The following is a 19724-nucleotide window of genomic DNA, read 5'->3' on the forward strand; positions in this document are numbered from 1 at the left end:
GGCCGTCTCCTCCTCCTCCTCCTCCAACATGGCCCGGAGTTCCTCGGCTGTGTGCGCGTATGCCTCCATGTCGTGTTCCACCTCTTGCAGCCGTAGCAACAGCTGGTATCTCTCCTCCTCTTCACTCTGTCGCCGACTCTCCAACTCCATCTCCCTCTCCAGCTCTCTCTCCGCTTCCAGCTGGCTCTGGATCTCATGTTCCTGGGCAGCCGCGAGGTCACCAAACTCAGCCTCCTCTTGCGCTATTTGGTCGAGCAGGTTGACAGCTGCTTCGTCCGGGGTGTAGAAGATGGGGTTGCTTGCGAGAGGGTTGGTGGTTGGAGGAGCAGTATTCTGTCTCGGGCAACGTGGAGGGGGTCGTGGAGCAGGGCGGGCTGGTTTGTATGCAGCTGGCGCTGGGGGACGAAGGACTCTCGGACGAGGAGGAGGAGGGCGGAGGGTCCTGCGCCTGTCCAGCGCGGAAGATGAGTTTGACCGCAAGAGGTCGGACACAGGGGAATGTGAGGTGCCTCGGATAATATCGCCTTCATTGCTATACTCCAGAATAGAAAAGTGCCGTGACATGTGGGATTGTTGGCTCAGGTCGCCCACAGATGACACGTCCCCCGATGCACCTGAACTCATGTAAGAGTCACTGTACGAAGGTGTCAAGCTTTTCTGAAATTCAAAAAGCTGCTGGGACAGCTTGGCCTCCAAGTCACCGGCTGAGGTTGCCAGGGCATCTAAGGTGAGAGATGTTGGCATTATCCCGTTGGAGCCCCGCGCTGTCTGCTGGGAACGTGTCCGTGTGTCTGCACTGCCCATCGTCATATCTGCATCACTTACGCTAGCGTGGCGTGTTAACTTTTTCTGTTTATGGCCTTCAACGAGGTTTATTAATGCCTGGCCAAGAGTGGCACTTCTGTTGGTGGTGTTGCTGACATCCGCTGGTGGCCTCTGGTGGTATCTGCTGTTTTTGGACCAACCCGACGGAGTGCTAGGCAGGGTGAGACTATGAGTTCTTTTGGGCTGTAACAGTCGAGTGTTACCATTGGTATAGTTAGACCGATTTGTGCCAGAAGATGGCCTGTGGTGCCTGTGGCTGCGTGCGGGCAGGCTAGGCCGAGGTGGGAGTCTGGGCCTTGCTGGAGGAGTGGATCTGAGTCCCTCAGACCCTCTTTGTACCGGGGCGACAGGTCTACGTGGCTGCGAGTCAGGCCTGTTACGCCCTTCTCTCTGCGCTCCGCTGTTAGTTTCAGCCCCGGTGTTTTTGTTTTCACTTTGCCACCTCTGCTCTTCGGTTTGCTCAAAGTAATCCAGGTCCCATACTGTGTGATCCTCATACGACCTCCATTCGGGATCATTCTTGGACCCGTTGGGACACAAATGATCTGAGCTGTATTCAGAAGCACAGCTGTTCTCCTTGTCTTCTTTTGGTTCCTCATCATTTGTTTCCTCTGCAGTTTTCTGGCCGTCGTCCTCTAGTTTGACAAAACGATGGGGGAAAATACCACGTTGGCCCCTCAACTCCCCCTCCAGCCAACCATCTTCCAAAGTGCTTGTAACACGAATGCGATCCCCCACGTCAAAGTCTAACTCACCCGGCTCCATGGCCCGGAACTCGTACAGTGCCACTCCATAGATACTGCCCTCCTCCTCCTCCTCCTCCTCCTCTTCCTCTTCCTCCCCTTCTACTACATCCTCCCGCTGCTCCTCTTCCTCTCTGAGAAAAACCTCTCCTTCCTCAACACACTCCTCAGTACCCTCTCCGGCATCATAAGGGTCCTCGTAGCTGAATTGTTGAGGGTCATCGCTCATATACTGGCAGTCCACGGGCTCCTGTGGAGATCGAAGGGGACCAAGGAGCTCCACAAACCCCTCTGGGAAGACTCCCCGGCGACCCTCTAGCTCCCCCTGGAACCACCCCGGCTCAGGCAGGCCCGTGATGATGATCAAGTCCCCCTCTCGGAAGTCCAGCTCCTCATTGAGCTGTGCGTGGAGGCTCATGAGGGCATGGGCCTGGCCAAGGGCATAAGGTGGGAGCTCTGAAGCCTGGGCCTGAGCTGAGCGCTCAGACAGCTGCCTGGAGCGTCCTGAGAGGTTCAGCTCCTTCACACACGATGTGGGGTAGAGACCACGGACGCCCCAGGCATTACAACCACGTTGCCATGTTTCGCCAAGGTCCGTGGGCCCTCCTGCCTCTCGGACCACCACATCACCTAGAAAGACATTAAAATGAAGATTGTATTAAATGTTCATATTACTACTAAAGCCCAACCGATGTATAAGTTGGCCGGTTATAATCAACCAATATGAGCCTTACACCGACATGTAGGTATTGGCATTTATGTTTGCTGATGTCGACATAAGCGAATTGAACCGTCTTGATGTTTTCGTCTGAAATCAGGTGACATGACAAAACATGACAAAAGTTATTTCACATTGCCTTTATTATTGCTTTTTTTCCCAATAAGTCAACTAAGCTCTGCACTGCTGCTAATATATCTGAGGATTATGGGAATGTTGACTGGTCAGCCAAGAGTCACGGAGGTCACATTCCAAAGACCTGCGGCTCCACCCCCCATTGTGTCTGAGAGCAAAAACTGGAATACTGCCAATACAACCATGGAAAATGATACTGGAAATGAACATTCAGTCAACTCTCCGATGGCCGGTACGGATCATTTCCTTTGTTTTCTTAGTTCCATGAAATTCTATTTATTTATGACAGTACAATAATACTGGGATGTTATTATTGAGGAAATTTGTCCATGGTTTGAATAAAGAATAAGGAAATTTATAAAAAGTACACAGAATGAATTGTTGTTGCCATAATTGGGGCTGTTGACGAGCAAAGTTTTGAGCTCCCACTGTGAAATTATCATATTCCAACATAACCAGCAGCATAAAAACTATTTTGTTAAAATCTACTTTCAAATATGGCTATACTGTAACTACAACTATGACCACAACTAGTACTTACACCTTTAATGCCATTAACAGACAACAATATAAACGTTTTACAAATGACAAGGATTGCTGCAGACATCAGTGTTGTATGCCTTGAGAGTATTGTTGGAAGAAGAAAAAAACAGAGGAAGAAAAGAAAACACACTACAACAAATGTAATCATGTCAATATGATTCAAAAATGTGAGAAGAGAACAGTAAGTTAGCTTCAGGAAGTATTCGCTTGGCATCTGGGGACATCTAGTGGAGAGTTTTGGAAATTAACCTTGTGTGCTGTGAGTAAAGGTGAGTTTGTCATTTGTGTGTTTGCCTCAAAACAATCTTTTTCATATATAATTGATTCATAATTGAAGTTTTGATTGATCATGGTGGAGGCATGAGCTTACATGAGTTCAAATTCAGATTATATGCCAATGAGAGGAGAGTTTGTTTGAATGTGTTAATCACTAAAAAAGAAGGTATATTTCCGAAATGCTGACTTCTCAGGATCAGATGCACCTTTATGACAAAACTTTTGTCATGAAATGACATAAAAACACTCAAATATAGGGAAGGTAAATACTGTTAAGAAAACAAGTTCTTATAAATTCTAAACTACAATCCAAATAATACAAAATCTAATGCAAACCTGTTTCTGTTCTTGACTCTAAAGGTAAGGTTAGGGTTTCTTCTTTAGATCTTCAGATATTTAGATCCATCCATCCATCTGGGTGGACCAAGTCACCAAGTGACCTTTACCTTTTTTCCTAATCAATTTTCTAGAGAAGCTCCACCAGACTTTACAGCAGTGACATCACAGGTTTGATCTTTATATGAAGTTGTTCTTTCTTTGGATTAGAAACGTTTGTTTGATATACTTATATTCTAAAACAGTTATTTCCTTTCAAGAAAGAAAAGAAAAACACACTGTGAGCCTTGTCTCCATTCACTACCATCAATCCAATCAGGGGTTGCTTTGTTACATTATGTACCTTTTGTTAATGGATTATTGTTTTATTATATGGTTTTAATATTATTCTTCACCCAGCACCAGACTATGACAATAAAATAATTTACCTATTACTTGTCTCCCATTGTGCGAAATAGCGTCTAGTACAGTATATTAAAAAATACGACTAAAACTAAATGTTGCACAAAAACATTGTGTGATTTTTTCCCCCAAAACTGGCAAGATTTGAATCAAGAGTAAGTCGGTTGCAGTTTGTGGCAGTGGAGACAAGGCAACAGTCACTGTGACTGTCAGGCTACAAGGTCCAACACAACACAACGACACTAAAACACTCAACAAACGATTTACCTGAGCACAATGACATCAACAAGCAGCGTTAAGCTGAGTGAGAGAACATGATCCATTAGAGTAAGAATAAGAGATAGTTAAAATGCAGTGCTCGGCTTGAGTTACATCCAGTTGCATCCAGTATCCTGAGCAAAGGATTCATTTACGTCAAGTCAACTTTAATGTCAAGTCAAATAAAGTTGACTTGACCTAAATGAATCCTTTGCTCAGGATACTGGATGGTAAAAATCTAACCGAGCACGTGTGGTCAGATCAACAAAAAGCACAAACAAAAGTTTTCATTTTCAGGAACAGACAGTGACTGACTGTTCAAAGCCAAAGAACGGAGCTGATTCTACATTTGATTAGATTTACATTATTTTAAAAAGGCAGCATTGTCTGAGTACATGCAACATCTCTCACCTCTCTTCAGAGACAGGTTGCCCGGCTCGGCTGAGCTGAAATCGTTGATGCATACGTAGAGAAGGTCTCCAGGCTTGGTGCTGGGAATGGTAACCTCTTCCACAAAGGTGCTGGGGAACTGACCTGAGGACGAGACATGAGAGGAAAAGCACAGAGGACATGCAGTGACTGCTACGAAGAACGCCTCTACTTTTGTTTCCTCAGGAAAACAGCATCACACCCTCAACTCTAGATGTCAACATTTTACCCCGTAAGTTTCCAGACAAGTCAAGTCATAGATGTACGTGTATATATAGATCATCTGTGTTTTCCAGGAGCGGCTGAACAAGCCCACAGTTATTTCCCCTCTGCACTTCCTTTTTCAGAGGGATTCCCCTGCTTCATCTTAGGTGACGTGCGACTGGAAAACTTAAGGCGATTCCTGTGAGTTTGACCCCTCAAGTGCAGAGGAAGCAAGCGAACAATGACGCACACACGTCGGGTTCACATCTTGCCCAGAATGTATTGTGCACTTCTGCACTTTGCAATTTGATTCCCCTGCACATAGTGTGTCTGGGCCAAAGATATATTTTAAAAAACATTTTCTATTCACAGTAATAATGACCCCTGACACATTACCTGTGACACCATCTTTGTTGCCAAGCAACCAGAACTCGTCCACCACACTGAGCACTTCGATGACATCACCCGGAAAGAGTGGCAGCTCCTCAGAGACACTGGGGAGAAACTCAAACACGGCACGCACCACCGATCCTGCTTCCATCACTCATAACCTGTCGAGGCAGAAAGAGAGAGACACAGAGACATTTATATTAAAATTATTGAAGAACGGGGGACTATTAAAGATGAAAGGTCGAACAAAAATTTTTGATGTTAAGGAGCATAAATGTGAACAGAAGAGGATGACATCTTTTTAATGAGGCGATGTGTCTCGGTGTCTAAATGAGGCACACTGGTGCTATTCAACATCCACCTCGCACAAATCAACAGATGCCTCCCAGAGAGGGAGCAGCCATCGTCGAATGAAAAGGGGAATTGAGAGCGTGAGAAACCTGCAATAGAAAGGAGGAACAAAAGAAGGAGAGAAGCAAAAAAGAAAGAAAGAGCTGTACTTAAGAGGGCTGAAGGACATTCCTCAACACTCCTCTGTCCTTCTCCTGTTTCTCTGCTCCCTCGCGTGGACAGTGACTACAGCGGTACACACTGTATTTAATATCACGCATACATCCAAGTCAAGTCAGTTGAGTCGATTCGGTTTTAGTAGATGTTGCAGTGCAAAAGTAGTCAAGTGACGTGTGTGACTCTCATGCAATTGTTCTCACGCGTGCTACTGCATTAATGATCTGCTTCACAGCTTTCAGCCTCTGTTTGGATGTTTGGATTTTTCATCAAGGAGGATACCAAGAGATGTTAGGTTCCATCTTATCACACGAGAATAATCCTTTCATTTGGAAAAAAAAACAAACAACTTCACTCAACACTTTAACTCACATGACACAAATTAAATCAAATGTGTGCTCTGTTTGCAGAATACTTCAATTATCAGCAAAATCATGTGCAAAAAGAAAAAATCTGTACTTAATAGGCATTTCAGCAGCCCTCGTGTATCATCACCTGGAGACCAAGCTAAGCACAGGTGTGGAAGGACACACTGAAAGAGACGGGAAACGAGAGAAGAGGGCTGTAGTTTGCCACTGTCAATGGGACCTCTGTTAAAATGGGCCCGTGGAGCCAAGGAGAGGGGGAGAGGAGCAGAACCCCAGCCCAGTTCAGTTCCACCAGTCTCTGGGGAGAGACACGGCTCAGGTTATCATGGATGTGGAAGTGGAGGCAGATAGAAGGGGACAGATGACCAGCATTAACAGAGGAAAGAAAGAAGGAGTGTGCGTGTGCGCATGTGTGCACGTGTGTGTTTACTTCTCAATGAAGGTTAAGCAATGCTGTTCGGCTCAACAAAAAAGTTGGCGCTCACTGTTAAGTTGTAGGTTGTGAACTCAACACCTCACGGTGTTAACGCCACACAACGAAACACAAGCCAAGGCTTTAGCTGATGCAGGTCAAAGGGAGGCGTCCAATGAGAGGGCTGGGAATAACAGCAGGCAATGAGCACAAACAGGGTGTCTGTCCATTTAGGGGGCAAGACCACGCTCTCATGGTCAACTACATACTTGTTGTTTAAAAATTAGTAGTTAGTTAGTATTACTAGTTTCAAAATTCATTGATTTTAATGGAAAGTGGGGGTGATGCACTATTTTTCAAACATGTGTGTGCCACCCACTCTAAACCAGCAAGAAAATAAAAATGTCCCATATGAAAAGAAAAGAAGAAATGTCAAAATTTGGCATCATTTTTTTTGTTCACGTAAAAACCCCCATCACTCTGGAGGTTTTGTTTAGGGCTTCGAATTTTGCTCCAAACAACTTCCTGTCAAACACTGTGGTTATTCAAACATGTCCTGACAAGCAGACAGGTGAAAACATCCCATCCACACCCATCTTTGATTAAAGGTTTCCATTAAACAGTGAGTGAGAATGATCTGCCCAGCAACTCACAGCCTGACCTGTGCTGCTTTCAGATATTTTCCTCAACTTTTTCCGCAGGGGGTGTATGTGAAAATTTAAATGTCTGCAAATGTTGCTCCGGCCCCAGCCAAGTAAAATTGACAGAAAACGTCAAAGTGACCCTGTGTGACAAAGTAGCAGTAAGATCACATTCAAATACATTAAGTCCTGCTGAAAATTCCAGTGAAAATCAGTGATGGTTACCTGGTCCACTTGCAGTTCACAGTATATGCCTCTTGACATTTAGTGGATTGCAGTGTTATTACATTTCTTTAAAATAATTTCTATAAACTGCACTGCACCTGTCCAGTTCTGAAAATAAGCTTATAATTGCAGCCTGCATAGTATATGGGATAGTTCCCTTCCAGGCTCCCACCACCACCCCCAGCACCACCAGCACCAGCACAGCTGAGCTTAAAAAGCCAAACCCTCTTTCCACCTGACAACAGCGCCGCGACCTGCAAAGAGTCAGCGACTCGCTGCAGCTTTCTTGGAAGTTAATCCTCGGATCCGCATCCAGCCAGACAAGCTCCTTAGTGTTATTCCTGGGTGTGTCAGTGTGTCAGTGGCCCCTGTGCTCGGCACCACCTCGCTCTCGCGGTCGAAAAACGTGGCGACACACTGTTCGGTTTTCCAGAGACGCTGTGGCCACGTACAGATAGTTTAGTTCCAGCAAGCCTGTGTTGATGCAGTGAACGCAACAAAGTGCTGAATTAATGTCTTTTGTTGTACTTCCGCTGACTGCTACTGCTCAAAAAACGGGTGTCAAGTCAGACACATTGTGTCTCACTGTCTGATTTCATACACTGAGGAAGAAGAACACAAACACACAAATAGATACACATTCTTAGTTTGGTTGCACTGCTTCCTCTAGCACAAGAAAAGAAGTTTCCATTTGACATTACCAGACACAACTTTTCAAAATGCGATATGTACATTTGCACCATTCATCAAAAGTTTTTAACCATCAACCACATTCGCTTTTTCCACCATGTTTCTGCAACTTGGCGACTCGTGAACCAAATTTTTCTCAACTTACTAAGTTGTTGTGACTGATGTGAGGTGGCAATTGGCCCCCGTCAGAAGATTAAATTTTCCAAATATTCCGAATGCACTATGAGCTCCAGCTCAAAGGTATCTTGGACTACTTAAGGGACGAGAGTAATTAATAGTTTGAATCTCGATCCAGCAAACTTTTGTTCATTCTACTTCTTGTGGGCCACTATCCTATTTCCACAGCACAAATTAAAATCAGCAGAATTATAGATGAATTACAGATTCGGGATAAAACGGAAAAAAAACCCAAACGTGAACATATTCACGGATCATGCCAGCAGAGCTATGATGTTGTTGCTCTCAACTCTGATCCAAAAGCCAAAACCACTAACACCAGTTTCACATTGTCTGAATTTCTTAAAAAAAGTACAAAAAGTACTTGAATGAGTCATTCCCTCGTCCTCTCTTTGTACTGTGCTTCATGTGTTTTACGTTTCAGTTTGACAGTGGCTCTTTCTGACTCACACCAGCACCAGCCGAAGACCGTTCTGATTGGACAGAGAAGAAAAAGAGAGGGAAAAAACGGGTCACGTCAGGAGGAGCAGAGGAAACATTTCAAATAAAATGCTACCAGCGTCAGGTGGAACCAGATTACTGTTCTTCCATCAATAGAAGTGATCCCTTCAGAAACCTCAGTGTGGACATTCAAACAAAAAAGTATTTATTTTTATTAATCCGTCAAACGGGGAAAAGAATGTTAAATGTTGACCCAACCACCCGCAGAACACGTCCTGGAAAGGTTCAAGGTACATTTCACACACGGGGAGCTCATCAGGCGTGTCTCCTCTATTATGATTTATGAAGTCCTGATAAGAAACGGGACTCTGATCAAGACTGAGTACAGTGAAGTCAAACGTGTTCCTGATAATAGAGTAAGACCAACACGTTTAGATCATCTTTGAACACTGTGCAAAAACACTGATGACATGATACAACAACACTGGTTATTGATGATGGGGTTTTTTTTGAGGGAGAGAGGGTGAATGAGAGTGTGACTGGGGCTAGTGTGTTCCACTTGGCACAGTCCTGGAGAAAGTAACAGGATTACGACAGACAGCTAAACCAACAGCTGACACACACACACACACACACACACACACACACACACACACACACACACACACACACACACACACACACACACACACACACACACACACACACACACACACACACACACACACACACACACACACACACACACACACACAGAGAGTATCTTTACGCACACATCTCACAGCTGACAGTGGCACAAAGCAACAACTGTCCGACCTGAGACAAGGCTCCGGAGCCATCATCGCCTTTTATTAAACTCTGCGTGTGGATTTGCGTGGAGGCTTTTGTACATGTCACAAGGGGTAAAGATTTGTCTTTTCACTGCATCAAAATCAAAAATTAGTTATCGGTTATTGCCTCAACCATAACGCCAGAATCTTTTCTATTTAAGCCTGATTTTATTCCACAAACGTAATATCTTGTTAAATTTTTCTGACTGCTTAAACAGATGAATGTGACTAGTACTGTTAAAGTGCTTTAAGCAGTCGATAAGACTAGAAACGCAGTAAGGTGTTAAATCGCTAAGACAAATTACAATTACATGTTTTCCTTGAATCCTTCAGCTGAGCTCTATACTGCACTTCCTTATGCTTGTGTAACTACACAAACATTGCTGTAAGGCAGCTCAGATCTTCCTGCCCGTACAGGTACAGCAGGGTGGGTGCTAAAAAAACACTGTGTGATTGTGGCTGCAGACTGGAGGAAGTGGGATCTGCTGACGGCCTCTATCTTTTATTGAACAGGGTCACTTGATGCCAACAATGAAGCCGGTGCCTCATTATCTGTCTGCCTGCCAGCACCACACTCGCACAGACGCACAAGCCATGTGCCATTCATCCTATTCATGTATCCTGAAACGGCAGACGTGCACGACCCTGTGCATGGATGTCAACACACACACACACACACACACACACAAAGATACAGACACAGACTGGCAGAATCCTCTGGAGTGAGCTGGATGACAGCTGATGTCTTTTGATACGGATTGTTGACTGCGCTGCAGTGCGGTCCTCCCACCCAAAATGCTGAGTCCCCCGAAAAGCGCTTACCCTCGGGAACAACATCGCCAAAGCAGGTGGACGGCCATCGGACGGTTGTGTGGGGCATCTGTCACTTTTTCTATTGACCGTCTAGTGTTTCAGCACTTGACGGGGAACGAGAAGGGGGGGGGGGGGGGTTAACAGTGCTCCGACTGGCTGACAGTTGTCAACACAAGTCGTGTGGGTTTTTTAAACCATGTGTTTATAGTGTCAGAGCCTCACAGACCCCCCGTCCTGCGGCCTGAAGTGGTTGAGATCTGAACGAACATTCAACTTTATGCTCTGTGACTGCAAATAATTTGTCTTTCAGCACACACACAGACACAAACCACATTAAATTAATAAGTTTAGGGCGTTATGCTGGATTGGTGGTCCAATCTACACTAGGTATGACTTTTCATTAGTGATTCAACTCTCTATACGTCTGGTCTACAAAATAACAGTATCAATAATATCTTAACAGTCCAAGGTGACATCCTAAAATTTGTATTTTTTTATTTTAACAGTCCACAACCCAATGATATTCAGTTTATAATCAAATAGGATCAAGATGAAGCCATACTGAAAAGATATAATGAGGAAAATAATTCAAATTTTTGGCTTGAAAACTGACAAACTAATTTTCTGTCAATCGACAAATGGATTAATTGACTCTGGGCTTAGGCACGTTCTTTTGTTTGGCATTCAACTGATCCTTGATCAACTACATCTTCCCAAAAAAACTAAAAACCCTCAAAATAAAGACACAGTATCGCAGTGTGTTGTGCTGTACTGTCATTGCTCTAAACAAAGACCAAAAGGCAGGACAGTGAGGGGAGCAGTCGGCCTTCGAAGTGCATTTCAAACAGATGAGGCAGAGCGACGTGGCCTCAGCCAGCTGGATGAAGAGAACACATCTGGCGAGATGAGTCAGGCGCCCAAAGATGCCAAACTTGAATTATTTGGTGAAGCCGTCTCTTCCCTTCAAAACATGCGAACGGTAAACACGGAGAGAGATGCTTGCAAAAGCGAGCAGACATACAGTACTTTACTGTACAACTGAATGTGCCAACTCTGCATTCCAATACAAACTATTGCTGTGGGTGAAACAAAAGCCTATTTTGTCATCAACCATACACATTCAAAACTGCTTACATGAAGAGACTGTAAGAGCTCTTTCTCCCATCTGAAATTAGCCCAAACAGATTGATGTCGGCTGTGTGTAGGATGACATATCAGTTTTTGAATGTAAAATCTGCGGACAACTTGAATAAAACTCCTTGTGAGACTATCTATCACTTTTCCTACTGGCCCCATGTGAAACATATGGCACATTGGAAGGGGTGTGGTAGATACACTAGCCCTGTAAAAGTGTCAGTGCAGGACAAGCCCATTTATTATCCCTCTCAAATCAGTCATCTTCCAATCCTCTGACTTCCTGCAGCCAGTCGTGTCTTGTTCGTGCTTCATCTCCTCTCTGAACAAAATCCTTAGTCAAAAAAAAAAAACAGCAAAGCGTGTCTCTGTTGATGATTCAGTGTAATTTGAGGATTGTGGTTCTGTTCATTTCTGAGTTAAAAACGATTGAGCAAACACAAAAAAAAAGTTAATTGTATTTAGATAGTTGTATCAGGGGAGAGAGTTTCTGGAACATTGTTGGAAATTGCTGGAAACACTTTTTGGCCCACCCATTGATCCACCTCCACATTTTCATTCACTTTGCTTTCAGGCATATCTGCAGATCAGTGCGCATGCAGGCACTCCTCCAGGGAATGTGCTCATTGCGTTAAGACTCCGTGCCGACTTTCTTTCCATAACTCTCCTAAACACTCCCAGTTTTGTCTCTTCGTTCCCTTTCGCAATCATGCACATGTTGAATATCAATGGCACACACACAAGTAGACACACACTGGGTGGAACTGCTCCTCCGCATAAACATTTCCACAGTGAGGAGGAGAGCTCAGATGTCTGCGCTCAGAGGGCCAGGGCTGCGTTGTCACAGATACATGGGTTCTGTTTGGACGGCAGAGGGTTTTCCCCGAGAGGACCCCAGAGTTGCCCGAGGATATGCCGCACCCCTAAAGCACGGCCGAGCCCTAATAGTTTGCACATGCGCTGTTACATAACCGATCTCTCCCCTGGAATCGCACCATGACGTTGCTCGCAGAGAGAGCGAAAAATCCCCCCGATCACACAGATTCTCACATCTTCTTCCCAAACTTTTAGGCAATTCAGGGTGAACCGAGGACATTGGGAAGAGACTGCCAAGATGGCAAAACCCAGCCTGCTTTAACGAGTTTTCCTAAATGGTCTGGATGGTGCTGCTGACATATTTGTGGATCAATTCTCATCGTTCTGGGACTGGCCTGGAATAATCTATACAGAGGATTGCTATGCAGGCCCATAGGAATTCAGCAAAACTGCCCAAACTGCTGCAAAAATATGTGAGAAAAATACATGGATGGCTCTCCTGATTAAATAAAGATTAATAACGGTGTAAACGTTCAACAAAACTACAGAGAGAGCATCTACAGAGCGGCTTCGCATTGTAAATCTTATCATTCTAGCCTCGATGCAATGAATCATAAATGGGGACAATCCTGCACATCGCTCTGGTTCAGTCTCTTCTCAAGTTTGCACACACACAAGTTCAAATCCTGACTATTTTCTCACCTCCACACACACACATACAGCCAATCGCTGTGTGAAGTGGGTGTGATACGAGGATTACAGATTTTTCACGTAAGAAATCATTCCCCTTGATACAAATGTTGGACAGTTGTGTGGGGAAGGGAGACTCTGACATCGTTGGTTGATTGGACAAACGTTTTGTTTAAAGCAAGGACCCCTGCAAGGTCATCACTTTCTTGTTTTGTCTTCTTGCAAACATGTACAACTCTGAGTCTCTCTAGCCAATATGCTCATATGAGCAAGAAACTCCCCCTCCCCCTTTTCACATAGTAGTTTAAATCAAATTAATTCCCCTGCCTCTTGAGCCGAGCCAATGAATTCTGTGCTGCCGGCAAAGAACGTAAGGAATGCTGTCATTTTTTAAAATCTGAGCCACGTCTCCTTCTCTCTGAAGCCGCGTTGCATAATATTTTTACTACCGCTATTTCGCTCCACATTCTGTTCTGCAACTGGACACAGCATGGTGTTTGTGTAATGTAATACATTGCAAACTGAAACACAAGTCTCATGTTTCTTGGTCGCCAAGCGCCGATATGGGACCCTGTTGCCAGCGTTCAATTATTCAGCAAGTCGGATGTTTAGGTGCATCCAAAATCCTGACTAGGCACAAAACACAAAAAGCAGGAGGAGAAAAAGATATCAACACTTGTCTGATGCTTAGAGGGTAATTAAACAAGCAGCTTTCTGACCAGACAGTTTGCACTTTCAGAACAGAGTACAATTTCATTTTCAGTTAAAAATCAGTGGTTGGATCCCTGCAGGCAAAAGTAATATAGAAAATCTGTTAAGTTGCGTTTGTGCCGGTACCAGAGCACAGTGGCTCATTACACCAACACTGCAGCAGGGGACCAGAGACAAAACTGATGATAGTGGATTAAAAATACAGATATCCCGAGTGCAGTGTGTGGATAATTGGAAGACAAACCAAAGTTCGAGGACTAAAATTGTGTGTTAAGACACATACTGCAACAGACATGCCCGCATATCATGTCACAACAATATACGGAGCCAGAGATAAAAGCTTCCTCCATTGTTGAATTTTGCAGTTGCAGAACAGAATGTGAAGCAAGATATAGCAATAATAAAAATAAGTATAGTCACATTTGGGTTTTTGCTCATCTGACAGAGAGAGTTTGGCAGATTCCTCCTGAAATAAGTGAGGGTATAATCTATCCCTTCCCTCTAATGACATACTGACAATAATAACATACTGTAAACATGCTGGAAAAAGTCAAAGTGTGTCTGGTTGTCAGCACCAGTCCAGCCTACAGTCCACGCTGATCGTACAACCATTTGCGGCACACAACCTGACTGACTGTTCCACTAAATCTGGATAAATGACTTCCGGCGACATAATGGACATAATTAAGCTTCAGTCTCTTTGGCCCAAGAGGCAGAGTTAACTGGATGACTGAGAAAAAAAACCCACACAGCTCCTACAGAGTCCAGTCAGAGCTTAAAGGTCCACAGACCCGTCACATTATAATGTACAACATGGTGCGTTTCTCTGTCTGTTAACAACATGAAACAGTCGCTGTAATGTTTGTATTAAGACTTCTAGTTATTTAGTCTTTACAATCTGATCACACAATCTGTGAAATTCAACTGCACAAGATCGATTAGAATGGAACTAATTCTATTGGACAAAGCCGAACAGAATGGAAGAGTCAGGGCGATTTATTATTTTATACCAATGGGAGTCTGCATTTATGTTTGAAAACTATGAAAACTAGTTATATACAGTATATTTGGTTGTATTTGTGTTTACCCTTTATTTATAAGAACGTTTATGGTGAAGATGTAAAATATCAAGCCTTTACTTGACTTACTTACTTTTCTTTTGTCAAAAGAGTTTGATAATGACATCTTATGAACAATTTGCAATTTTACATATACATAAATATATATGTATATATATATATATATATATATCAGTATCTGAAATTTTTTTACTCCCTAATATTGGAACCAGCAAAACATCCCACAAACATTGACATCAGTCGGGCTCTAACCAGAACAGAAGAGATCAGACACACAGAATGACTAGACCACCCCGTGTGTGTGTGTGTGTGTGTGTGTGTGTGTGTGTGTGTGTGTGTGTGTGTGTGTGTGTGTGTTTTTGTGTGTTACACCAGAATATTCCCTCAGCTCCAAGTGTGTGTGTGTGTGTGTTTATACCTCATAGTGGAACAACTGACAGCAGAAGCCAGCCACAGGTAACACACACACACACACACACACACACACACAGACAGACAGACAGACAATCATTTGGTCTTCATCTCTTTTCGGTCAAGATCCATCATCAGTGATTCATCTCACGTGACCGGTCAGTGATATCCTGGCAGCTGTGTGTTCACAGTGAAGCTGCCTGCTCTGACAAAACACTGGACTCACAGCACAAACCTCATCATATATAAATTAAAAATATATGTGTGTGTCATAACTCCCAGGTCTTCCATGTTATGGATGTATGCATGAGTTATAACAAACGTGTACGCCTCTCCTCCCTGCAAGATTTGCGGCTTTCTGGCAGATGAGGAAATGCACAAGGATCAAAAGTCAAAAGTTGTTGTCGTTGTTGCTGCTGCTTCTCATACCTGTAAAGTGATTGAAGGTCCTGGGGGAAAAAACGTGTGGTCGGGTCGTTAAAATCCAGAAGTCAGAACTTCTGCAGCCCGGTGATGTGGTGGTTTTCCTCCTCCTCGACACAACTCTTCCAGCGGCTACACCTCCCCGCACAGACTCACCGTCCCCCCGGGGAACATCGGCTTCATGTCGCCGCGAAGAAGAAGAAAGAAGACGAAGAAGAAGGAGAGTTGACGGTGGGAGAATGAAATCAAACTAACAGTGGTGACACGACCCTGTCTCCGTGGCCTCAGCTGTCATCTGGTCGGACAGGCGCCTCTCCTCCATGCCGACACACAACAACGACACCCACTTTTTTCCAAAGTGCGCCGAGGCCGGCCCGGCTGCTGCCTGACTGCAAATAGGCGAAGGTGGGGTCCACAGTACGGTGGCCCCGGAGGGTCAAAACACGACAACGTTTCACGAAATAACAACAAAATGCTACATGTCAGAAAACCGAATTACATTTAAAAAAAAAACAACAAGACAATTCTTAAAAGACGACAACTTTTTATAAAACAAAAACAACATTAGAGAAAACACAATGATAGTTTCGGGAAAATGCAGTTTTAACATTCAAGCAAGGAACAGAGGCAGGAAATCGAAGTGTCCTCACAGACTTGGGTTCTGTCCAATCACGAACGAGAACTGTTGTCCCTCCCTTTCCATTATCTAAAATATTATTGTGTTTTCCCTAAATGTTCTTTCTGCAAATGTTTTTGTGTGGTTTGACAGCTCGGAGCCTGACAAATGTAATTATATATTTAAAAAATATTGATATTAGATATTTCTCAACAGAGCATATACGACTGCAGCCGCTCCAACTAACTCACAGGAAAAGTTTAGTTCTCTTTATTAAGGCTGCTTTCTTCTCCAATTCATCTGCCAGTTGTTGTTTTCAATTTGTCAATTAATAGTTTGGTCTACAAAATGTCAAAAAGTTGTTGGAACAATGTCGCTCACAATCCAACAAACACATTGACTCAAACGCTTCCTCATTACGTCATTCCAATGCAGGTCAGCACGTGTTGTGTCCACTCTGCCCAGACCAAACAGCAGTCTGAAGAAGTAACAGTATTTGTGTCTGGAACTTGGAGATTTTCTCTTTCAATCTTTTTATGTTGTGTCACAACAAGACGGCCTCCTGATTTAATTTCATATTTAATATGGCAAGGGTTCATTTCGTGAAATCTTTATTGTTTATTAAATCTGTTTTAAATTCATGATGTGTGATGAAGTCTCAGCACGTCCGGAGTAAAGGAAAGGAAGTAGTGGTAGCTATTATGGGTTAGAGAAGTAGATTCCTTTTGACACTCAGCAGAAGGTGTAACCAGCCCTTTGCTTCATGGCTTTCTTCAAACTGCAGCTTTTTTTATTTAATATCATTAAGACAATGAGAACCTTTTTTAACGGGGGAGAAAATCATAGTTATTACATAAGGGATTATATGTTTGGTAACCTTTTTGTCAGCCACAGTCATTGTGCGTTGCGGTGTGCAACACTGAATCCAATTTTTGCTGTGTCTGCATTAATGACAGCTTCCTCATGTGTGATCTTGTATGTGCAGAACAATAGCAGGAAAGGAAGCCAGTTGTATTCTTTCGGCTTCAAGTGTTGTCAGGGAAAACGAAAAGATACAGGGAAGGTCACACATGCTTTGCTTTTCAAACATAAAATTCCCTTTCAAAGCTTCAATTTCGCATTTAGTGTGTGTGCTCAATCAGCTAAATCAGTCAACCAGACAGCCAGTTGTGTTAAACATATACAGTACATATTAGTTTTAACTGGAAAGTTTATTCTCTAGTAAATTTGCAATATGGCATAATTTTTGGTATCAGTATTTTTTTCAAGGACAGATGTCATGTCTATGGGGCATCTAATTGAAGCTAATTCAGGTCAAAACAACAACAAAAACAACAATGAAGCAAAAACAAATGGATAAACATAAATTAATGAAAATAAGTACATGATTGTGTGCATGTGTCAATATCTTGTACATGCACTGACAAGTAAAGTAGGCGTAATTAATTCAAATCTATGTACGTGAATGTGATGAGTTCCAAAAACTATTACAACATATTCAATTTTTTATATGCCCCTTACAATTAGAAAAATATGAATATCGTTAAGTAAAATATATAATACGAAAAAAAACAAACAACGTGGCTTGCATTTATCTGTCAAATATACTTCAATACTTCATTGAAGTATATTTTTCATTATGTCAGTACATCATCACTGTCCAGTGAAAAATCATTTCGCTGATGTCAACTTTTCATGAGCCACCAAAAAAAAATAATTGTTTGTGGTTGTTTTGTAACTTCCGATAAATCCTGGTCCACCACTGTCAGTCAATGCACGTGGGTAAATCAGTGTAGGATCTGTCTGGCACTGTGGGACCACTAGTGGGCTTCATTGACGCCACATTTGGCCAACTAAGTTTACACAAATGCAAGCGCACACTCACACACACACACACACACACACACGCACACACTAACACACACACACACACACACACACATCAACACACGCACACATCAACACACGCACACATCCATTCTACAGCTGCGAACTCTCCAGATCAGTGGCCCTGTATGAAACGCTGGCTTTGTCTCCTCACACAGTGGCCACTTTCATTAAAGGGCAGTTTGTGGGTCTATTGTTGTCTTTCAATATTTGCTGCCAGTCGGTCGTGGCCATAATGCTCTGCAGGCAGAGAACACATTGGCTGTGGTACAATCGTCCCATTGTGTTTCCTCTGAGAAACATCAGCTACGACAACGTGTTGGGGCAGCTAAACAAAAAAAGAAAGAAAGAAAATGATTGTGGGCATTTGTCATTGCAGTTATTGGACTGATAGTGAAACTGATGTCGGTTAGTGAATCACTTCATGATTATTATGACTCAGTTTTTAAATCACGACAGTAGGTTTGATGTTGCTCGGCCAATGTCAGGTTACCAACAGTCACGTGTGCATTGAAAGCAGCAAAGCAAAAAGTAGAGACATTTCAGAAAACACTTTTCTGAGATGTTAATGATTATTGATTATTGAAAGTTAAAAACTTTGGCTTTTGTTTCAACTGTGTTTCGTCCTGTTAAGTTATTTGAGTGGGACTCTATAAAAGCTCGGTTCCACTCTCATTAATCAGAGAGTGCCCAGTGAAGTGCGCCTTTCCTCTTTCCTGTTTGTCAGAGAGAGGCTATTGTTGTATTCTCAAGTGTTTTTGAATGGCACAGGGGGAAAAGTTGAGTCCACTCTTAACAGGGTCCAGTTTGCAAAGGGCCACTTGTTTTGAACTTGTGGGATCATTCTCTGGTCAAGGCACCGTACTGTGACAATACAGGCTCATATGCATTCAAGTCCGCCAAGATCACCCTCCGCTTTGAATGTAACATATAAATTAACATATGCTTATGCTACAGTGACATTTAGAAATCCAAAACAAAAGAGTTCCATCACTTGATCACCCAGTGATGAGGATGAACATGTCCATTCATTTTATTGTGCACTGTTCCAAGAGACGTCACCCAACCCTATGCTGCCACCTCCAGGATGCTGAGGCTCGGTCGCGTGACGATGCAGAACTTTTTACGTCACCTTGGTTCGTATGTATCATCTGCCAGAAAAGAGCAGCACAGTCATCGGTGATTGTTTGCCCACAGAGTGTACTTGTGTCATCTAACTGTTTCAATGATCCCATTGATGCAAACTCGATACGAGAAGTTGTAGGACTGCATCACCAGATAACAACCGGTTCCAGTTGGTTTCTTGGGTCCTCGGATAATCAGCTCATGGTTCAGCACATGAAACAGAGGGAAACTATCATATTCATATCATATTGAACAACTGAATAGATTATCTTTAGCAATAATGTACAAGCAGATACAGTTGGAATAGGGTGAAATGTTGGGCAAGGCATACAATGAAATTATAAGTGCAAGATATAAAGACAGCTCTCAACAGATATTAGAATTCTGAAATAGCTTTCTAAACGCATTTTTTTTTAAATTATATTATTATTCTATGATATACTATTATGGTTATTATGGTGGTGTCCAA

The 19724-nt window shown here is 43.2% G+C and overlaps 1 protein-coding gene across 2 annotated transcripts in view; it reads right to left on the reverse strand.

Moving 5' to 3' along the window:
- LOC118287037 (dynamin binding protein) overlaps window positions 1-16000 on the reverse strand; it is a 40557-nt gene extending 24557 nt beyond the window's left edge. The window contains exons 1-4 of one of the 2 annotated variants that reach the window (XM_047327603.1): window positions 15634-16000; window positions 5266-5420; window positions 4648-4770; window positions 1-2198 (exon numbers count right to left, since the gene is read on the reverse strand). The exon at window positions 1-2198 is cut by the window's left edge and continues 79 nt beyond it. In XM_047327603.1, coding sequence (XP_047183559.1) covers window positions 1-2198; window positions 4648-4770; window positions 5266-5410 — 2466 coding nt within the window. In that variant the 5' untranslated portion in view covers window positions 5411-5420; window positions 15634-16000. The remainder of the gene's footprint in view (window positions 2199-4647; window positions 4771-5265; window positions 5421-15633) is intronic. The other variant, XM_035611756.2, reaches the window with a different exon arrangement.
- Window positions 16001-19724: the final 3724 nt, after the last annotated feature.

Source organism: Scophthalmus maximus, chromosome 16 (genome assembly GCF_022379125.1).
Source record: "Scophthalmus maximus strain ysfricsl-2021 chromosome 16, ASM2237912v1, whole genome shotgun sequence".
NCBI lineage: Eukaryota > Metazoa > Chordata > Actinopteri > Pleuronectiformes > Scophthalmidae > Scophthalmus > Scophthalmus maximus.